The sequence below is a fragment of the Selaginella moellendorffii genome, unplaced genomic scaffold, assembly GCF_000143415.4.
Source record: "Selaginella moellendorffii unplaced genomic scaffold, v1.0 SELMOscaffold_50, whole genome shotgun sequence".
In the NCBI taxonomy this organism is placed as follows: Eukaryota; Viridiplantae; Streptophyta; class Lycopodiopsida; order Selaginellales; family Selaginellaceae; genus Selaginella; species Selaginella moellendorffii.
The window spans coordinates 1323467-1331528 of NW_003314311.1; the positions used below are offsets into that span (position 1 = coordinate 1323467).

Here is an 8062-nt window from a genome sequence, read left to right on the forward strand (position 1 = left end):
CCCAATGTCGCCAAGCACATGAATTGCCTCATCCTCTTTTATATCCAAAAGAGCAAATTTTTCTCGCAGGGGGATTGAGTGCTTCACGCCAGGAAGGAAAAATCGTTAGCCAATTCGTCCCACCATCAAACAAGATCCACTTGAAGTGAAGATTGCAAGAAAAAAAAAAGAAAAGAAATCCAAGATATGTCAAAAAAAGAGAGCCAAAATCAGCAGCACCACCTGCAAGGACCTATCACAAAAACAATAATAATAAAATGAAAAATGATAGAAAACTAAAAAGAAAATGTGAAGCAGATCATTTCAAGCAGTAAACCTTGTCCTCGAGCATTAAGTTTGAGCTGAAAAGACAAGTCACCGTCTGGCTGACCGATTGAAACATATCTTTGGAACAAAAGCGGGCTTGAAAGATCTGTGCGTGACACCAATCGGAGTGCATTAGGCCACTCCAACGCACTGACACGGGCACAAGCTCTTAATTCCATCGCTCGCATTTTTCTCTCTCTCTCGATCAGCGGGATTGACTGAATCGCCGCTTAGTCCTGCAAACCACAAAACACAAACGAGAAAACGAAAACAAATCAGCTGACAAAGCCACACAAAAAAATCCCGAAAAGTGTGTAGCTGGGCGCTTGCAGGGCCATCTGGCTAGCAACGACGGATGCTTAAAGACACTGTCGCTCGAGTAAAGGTCCCGTCACTTGGATGGCTTGGATGGCTTGGATGGCTTGAATGACAGAGTCCTCTCATCGTCACCAAGCTCCAACTTATTCCTTCGCCCGAATTGTTCGCTAAAGCGGAAGTAAAAGAGAAATTTGCCTACTGGTGGGAGCCATGACTGTGCGTGCATCTTTGCTTGATACCGTCACCCCTGCAATGCGTCCGGCAAAGTAATCCAATCGCTTTCGATTCTCGTTCGAGGAGATCATCCGAGGTTGGGTCGTCCAAGTCGTGATTTGTACTAAGATCCCGCGGTTTCTCTCATCGAGGAGAGAGCTTCGTTATACAAAGGCACAATCACACGGTGAAAACGAAAGCTTAAAGACTGAGAGCAACCAGTTAATACGATCCTGACCAAAGTGATCATCGCAAAAGAAACCTTGTTTTGAATAACATCTTTTGGATTAGTAGTAGTCCTTGCTAAAAGGCCCACTATACCACTTCCGTTGGTCGTCCTAATAGCAAATTGATTAGCACGAAAACTAGAAAGAAAGACGAGCAAAAAGCTCAACCTGGGGATTTGCCAAAGCCCGTTGACCATCAATTCTCTCCTCCTGATCGCCGAGAAAAATCGATCAATTCCAGTTAAGTGGTCATCACAAAAGTACAAAAAGATAGAGATCTGTGTACCTGAGTGCCGTGCAAACCGAGCCATCGCCACTTGGCTGCTGGATAACGACAGAAGTTTTAGTGAGAGCCAAAGAACATTTCTTGATTTTCCCATGTTGTTCAACCTTGTGAGATCCTCCAGATACTGTAATGAAACTCACAAGTGTCCGAAACGTAGCAGATAGAAAAAACTATGAAGCTGGAGCGACTAGAAAACATAACAGCTTGCCAAGAGCTTCACCACGAGAAACGTCTGACAACCTTGACAAAAGCTACGAAGACCATCGTGACCACACTCAGTCCGATCATGTTGAGCTTGATCTGGAAGATCAGTGACAAGAACAATGTGTTTGGCCACGCTAAGGAAAGCTACGCTTGAATTCATGCGATGCGAAGGTACCACAAACACTTGTGTAAACAAAATACACCTTAGTTGCCACTGTCAGCATCGAAGAGAATTTGCTCCGGATCTTGGTTGTATGCGAATTTGAAGGCTTCAATCCAGTAACTCCGATCCTTGATGGCTTCGCAGACAGAATCTGCGAGGTCCACCTCGTGTGCTGTCCAATTGCCTGCGCTACCTCCTTCCTTCAGAAGGCGAAGTAAGCCTGCACACACCAAACATTAGAGAAGAAGCTAAAAGTAAGACAAAAAGCAAACCTTCTGACAAGCCGGGTGGCGGAGCAACGGCATCGAAGTACTCGCTCCAAGTCTCGTTGTGCTCCGGTGCTCGATCCATTGCTTCTGCAGCTTTCTTTCGAGCTTCCTTGATGACGATTCGTCGATGGAAGTTCCCGAATCTCCTCAGCCGCCGAGACACATCTTGATAATCCTGCTGGAGACTCTCATGACTCTGCTGGAGACGCTCATGACTCTGCTCGAGACGCTCATAACTCTGCTTGAGACGCTCATGACTCTGCTTGAGACCCTGAAGCTCCTTCTCAACCAGCTCGAGCCGGTTTTGAAGCTCCGAGACTTCCTTTTTGAGGCTCTCGTTCTCCTGTTTTAAGCCCCCGTCCTCTTGCAAAACTCCTTCATGCTCACCCTCTACGATCTTCTCGCCGTCCTCCATCACCTTCTTGCCTTTGCTCTTCTGCCAAAGAAAGAAGAAACGAATGTTAATCTTGTCAAGACAATCAAGCTTCTCACCTCATCGTTAACGGATGAGGAAGATTTTCGAGTTGATCCTTCTTGCTCCAGCATATTTAACTGGTTTTCAGCAGCTTGCAACTTCCCAAGGAGTCCCTCGTCCTCCCTCCCGGCCGCTGTATAAACCATGAGGAACCCATTCCGGGTCCACTCGTCCAGCCTGTAGAGTTGCGTCGGGGACTTCATGATGCCAATGGATGGCCCATAGCTCAAAGCATCCCTTTTCATCCCAGTCTCTTCACACAGTTTTCTAATCCCTAGCTCCGCAGCCTCCGTCAACGCAGCACTGATTTCGTGGTTTCGATCACAAACGTGCATAAACTTCCAACCCTGCTCTATGTAAAAACCCTGACGTAACAAGGCTCGCCGGCGATTTGCTTGCTCTGCCGCTCCACTTCTGCCTTGAAGTCTGCGAGCTTCTGCTGCGGCTGCTTCTGCTGCTGCTGATGACGCTGCTTCTTGCCCATAGCTTTTGAATAAAACCCTGAAAGGTCCCCTTAACTTGAGCCTTCGTCGTCGAAAGAGCCAAAAAGAGAAAACTTGCCTACGGTGGCCATGCCATGCGTCTTTGCTTGATATCGTCGCCAAAAGCATCGAGACGCATTCCAATCCTTTTCATTTCCTGCGATGTTTATCTGCTTCCCATGGAGGAGGGGATCATCCGAGGTTGGCTCGTCCAAAACGTACGCTGCTTGGTTCCATAGTCTCTCTCATGACCGAGAGAGCTTCGTAGTATCTCGTCACAGGGTTTAGGGTTTAGGAATGGGTCGCAGAGAACAAAAACAAAAACTTAAAACAGATGGTGGATCCTTGTCCACTGAAGATCAGAAATTGCAGCTGCTGGCGCTCCATAATCACCTGCAGTCTTGAGAAGCAACTCTGCGAATTGCCGCTGTAATTAAACAGGCATCTTAGCAAAACACACAGTGAGAAACTATAAGAATCGTCAAGCTTATACCTGGTATTCAGTTTCCACGGGAATGCAATCTAGAGAGTAAGGCTGCTGTAAGCGTGCTATTATACGATCCTGACCACAAGAGCATAGAACAGCGAAGTGATCATCGCATAAGAAAAAAGATTACCTTGTTTTGAATAACATTTTTCAGTTTAGTCGTAGTCCTTGCCAAGGCATGCTATGCCACGAGATGGGAAACAATCTCATCGTCCTAAAGAATGAGTAAACTTCATAGAAACAAAACCAAGATAAGAGAAAATACCTGGAGGTTTGGCAAAGCCCGCTAGACGACCATCAGTTCTCTCAGCGCTGACACCAGCGCATCGTTTTTGCCAACATTTTGCATAGCGTCCTCCTGATCGCCGAGAAATCGATCCATTTCCAGCTCTCTAGCCAATACCTGCTTGAGAAGTATTTCCTGGAGGGCGAAGAGCTTTTAGTAAGAGGAGGAAGAAACAAGTTCCTACACCTACAAGGCATTTTATAAACATCCTAAGCTTTCTAAAAAAATGTTAAAAAGTCTTCGAGCATTAAGTATTAACTGGAAGAACAAAGATGGCTCAAACTGAGCGTGATACAAATCGCAGTCACTCACAACTTTCCTCGTCCTCAATCAGAAAAGAGAGAACCAAAACGAAAGCGTATACTTAAGAAGCAAGCTGACAAGCCCCCCTTGCTTGAATGGCGGAGCCTTCGTCGTCTACCTTGTTCCTTCTTGAATTGAGAAAAAAAGAAAGAAAGAATTGCCTACCTAGGCAGGAGTGGTGGGAGACGGCGGCCATGACATGCGTCTTTGCTTGACATCGTCGCCAAAAGCGTCGAGCTGCAGCGCATCAGGCGACGCATTCCAATCCTTTTCGTTTGCTGTGATGTTGATCTGCTTCAATCTCGTTCGGCCGCGGAGGAGGAGATCGTCCGAGGTTGGCTCGTCCAAAACGTACGTTGCTTGGTTCCATATGGGTGTTGTGCAGTCCGCATCTGCATCTTTTACTGGCGTTTCCAGCGATCCCAGCTGTACCTTACGCTTGTAGTAAGATGCCACCGTCTCCCTCATGGCCGAGAGAGCTTCGTAGTATCTCGTGCAAGAGGCAAGAGCCACAGGAATGGGTCGCAGCAAGTCCTGAAGTAGTAGTAGAAGAAAAACAGTCAGCAGAAGAAAAACAAAAACTTGGTACGCAAGACAATGTGAAAAGTATACCCCCCAAACAGACGGTGGATCCTTGAAGCTCTGTGTCCACTGAAGATCAGAAATTGCAGCTGTTAGCGCTCCATAATCACCCGCAGCCTTGAGTAGCAACTCTGCGAATTGCCGCTGTAAAAACAGGCATCTTAGCAAAACATAAACGCTAAACACGAAAAGCTAAAGCTGGAGAAACTAAAAGAATCGTCAAGCTTATACCTGGTATTCAGTTTCCACGGGAATGCAATCTAGAGAGTAAGGCTGCTGTAAGCGTGCTATTATACGATCCTGACCACAAGAGCATAGAACAGCTAAGTGATCATCGCAGAGGAAAAAAGATTACCTTGTTCTGAATAACATCTTTCAGTTTAGTCGTAGTCCTTGCCAAGGCCTGGCATTTCTTCTCTATACCACTTACGTGCGTGAGATGGGAGACGCTCTCATCGTCCTAGAGAGCAAAATAATGGAGGAGCGTAAACACTATAGAAACAAAGACTAGCAAAAAGAAAAGATTTCATACCTGCCGGCCTTGGAGCTCAACCTGGAGATTTGCCAAAGCCCGCTGGACGACCATTAATTCTCTCAGCGCTGACACCAGCGCATCGTTCTTGCCAGCATTTTGCACAGCGTCCTCCTGATCGCCGAGAAATCGATCAAATTTCCAGCTCTCTAGCCGAAGCAAAGAAAATCCACCTGCTGGACGCTATAGCCGAGCTCCGTCGCGATCGCTAGCGCATCCGCCATGCCGCCTAGGCGCCGCAGCGGCTTCTTGCCGACCCAGCCCATGTCCCCCGCCTGGGCAGCGGCATTTGCGACGCTCCCCATAGCTCAGTCTAAGAACCCTAAAATTAGGTGGTTCTTACTTGGAATCGAACGCTCGACCTCTACAGAATTAGAGTTTTAGGTGAGCATGCGCAAGAAGATGAAGATGGAGGACGCTGCACGGCAGAATCTTGAAGAGGAGAACCACGAACTTCGGCACATGGTGATGGAGCATGAAATGACGATTGCAAAGCATGAGCAAAGGCTTGTGGAGCTTCAAGTGGAGATTAAAAGAATCCAGGACTTTTGAAAGAGGGTTGCGAAGATCTGCAGATGCATTGTTGTCAATGCAGCTCGCATAAGCGCTGCATGCGAGATCACCTCACGTCCACAGTGTGAAGAGCTATTGAGGTCTCGGAATTGGTCCCAGTTTTTTTATGGGCTTCCTCCTCCACGTGGTATGTCTGACTTCGTTTTTTGCATTGGTTTGTGTTTTTCTTGTAGAATCTGTTTGTGATGCCATGGAAGATCCGAAATATTGGATCTAGGCATTTCAATATGCATATGATCGAGATCCAGAGGAAATCCTTTCAAAGGAATTTTGTTTAAGCAAACTAAATCCTTCTATAGATTGAATAGTATTTATATATATAAAGCCATAGTGGGGAGGCCCACCGTCTGTTGGATCCCAGGCCTGGGCCAGGGTTGGTAGCCATCACACTGGCCAATCAGAGGTTTGCACAGTTTGGCTAACGATTGGCTGGTGCAAAAAAGAGAGAAATGCAACACCTGTTGCATCCCCCTTTGACTCAATGCAATTTATAGTGGACCTCCCTTGCTTCAGGGTGCTTACATTGCACTAGGCTATGCCATACCTCCATATCTCCAAGAAAAACTTTTGGCCCTATTTGATCCATCTTATGGCATTGCATGCTGCAATAATAAAGAGGAATGTAAATCCATCCAGCTTAGTGCCCTCCTCTAGCAGCTTGCCAAAGATCTCCACCACCTTGGCTACATTGCCTTCATAGCTTACTATCATTGTGTTCCACAAAACCATGTCCTTGGATATTATGGGGGAATTAAAGATATGTTGAGCAATGGTTATAATTCCACACTTGTTGTAAGCATTTGTGACACTGCTGCCTCTTGCAGATCCCAGCATTGAATTCCTTTCTAGTTTCCAAATCCACCAAAGTCCCACAAGCCCTTAGTAACATTGTTGCAAATATTGGCTCTAGCCCTATGCATTCAAAAACTTTAAAACCACCTTGCTCTCCCTTATTTTAGCTTCATTTAGTTGAACACTACTCGAGGGTCTAGCATTTTGTGGAAGTGTCAACTAAGGTGTTGGAGATTGAGTTGTAGCAAGTTCAAAAGCCATAATGCTCTTGGCTGCTATGGAATCAAAGTTATGTTAGCTTTCTTAATTGTGGAATCATCACACTTTATAAGCTCACTTTTTTAAAATGAGTTTTGAATTCTAGAGGCTCTTGATAGGATGCAGGATCAGCTTGCCTAGGATACAGCAAGCAAGTTCAGAACAAACTATTTAGCAATCATCAAATCAACATTGACATCGTTGCCAACAGTAGCCATAGCTACATGGCAACAACTTGCATGAGCAACAGCCAAAGGTATGTGTTATTGTCTTCTCCCTACCAAAGAAATTTTAGGCTACTGGGTGGGCTCAACAATAGATCCTTGAATCATTTACTAACTATGATAGGTTGTCCAAGAGAGCTTTAGCTTCAAGACTTTTTATGTAAAGTTCTTTCTTCTAAATTTTGAAAGCTATCCTTAAACACTTTAACAGTTTAGGAGTTGATCAAGCAGCAAACATAGCTAAGCTCAGCAAATCTCTTGAAATGGCATGAAATTTGCCAACCACCTAACATTTGCTGGGCAATTGCTAGCAGGTGAACTAAAATGGTATTTGGATTTGGGATATAGAGTGGTTGCCCTACATGAATGTGAAACAAGAAGCTATAAGGCCATTAATAATAATTTTCATGATGTAAGAATTTTATATCATATAGAATAAATTTATAAAAAGTTGGTGACTTTCAGAATTTCGGCTGGCCAAGAAGATGGAGGAGAACAAAGACCTTCAGCTTATGGTTGTATGAACAAGAGCTTTTGGAGCTTCACATGAAGGTTTTGGAGCTTCAACGGGAGATCACAAGTACTCAGGCCTCTCGGCAGAGGGTACGTTGTTGTCAATGCAGCTCGCCAGGATACTGACAATTCACCACGGTATACTGTTGCCTAATTGCTCCGAGTTTTTTTAATCGGTTTCCTCCTCCAGACTTTGTCTTCCCTTTTAGTTTGTTTTCTTCATGTTTGTGGTGTGCGTGCAGGCTTGCTTTGCTTACTCAAGGACACTGCAATTCCAAACCTTGACATATATACACACAAGGCATCGTTGCTAGAACTTGCGGAATATGTTTGTGAGGTCACAGAAGATCGGAAAGGATTGAGGCTTTCAAATACGCATATAACCGGGATCCCGAGGTGATGGTTATATAAAAAATTATTGATGCGAAGCTCTTCACAGCAAAAAAAGTAATATATAGGTTCACATTCCATCTTCCAATTACTAGATCTACCAAAATCTTAATATACCATTAAGAATTTGAACTTTGCCCGATCCGGACTTTTTTAGTTGACATGACCGTTTCCTTTAC

At 45.1% G+C, this 8062-nt stretch overlaps 1 protein-coding gene across 1 annotated transcript; it reads right to left on the reverse strand.

Annotated features, from left to right (window-relative positions):
- Window positions 1–3943: 3943 nt before the first annotated feature.
- LOC9633921 (AUGMIN subunit 2) lies at window positions 3944–5461 on the reverse strand. The gene is made up of 6 exons (XM_002981760.2): window positions 5307–5461; window positions 5134–5247; window positions 4957–5061; window positions 4833–4901; window positions 4632–4745; window positions 3944–4553 (listed from the first exon to the last, which is right to left on the reverse strand). The coding sequence occupies exons 1-6, from the start codon at window positions 5436–5438 to the stop codon at window positions 4185–4187; spliced, it is 903 nt and encodes a 300-aa protein (XP_002981806.1). The 5' UTR covers window positions 5439–5461; the 3' UTR covers window positions 3944–4184.
- Between the last annotated feature and the right edge of the window lie 2601 nt (window positions 5462–8062).

Excerpts from the sequence above, each read along its gene's own strand:
- LOC9633921 (XM_002981760.2), bottom strand. The coding sequence starts at position 5,438 with ATGGGGAGCGTCGCAAATGCCGCTGCCCAGGCGGGGGACATGGGCTGG. Across the intron at positions 5,248-5,306 it reads TCGGCTATAGCGTCCAGCAG|GAGGACGCTGTGCAAAATGC; the intron begins GTGGATTTTCTT and ends CTCGGCGATCAG. Across the intron at positions 4,554-4,631 it reads ATCCACCGTCTGTTTGGGGG|GACTTGCTGCGACCCATTCC; the intron begins GTATACTTTTCA and ends CTACTACTTCAG.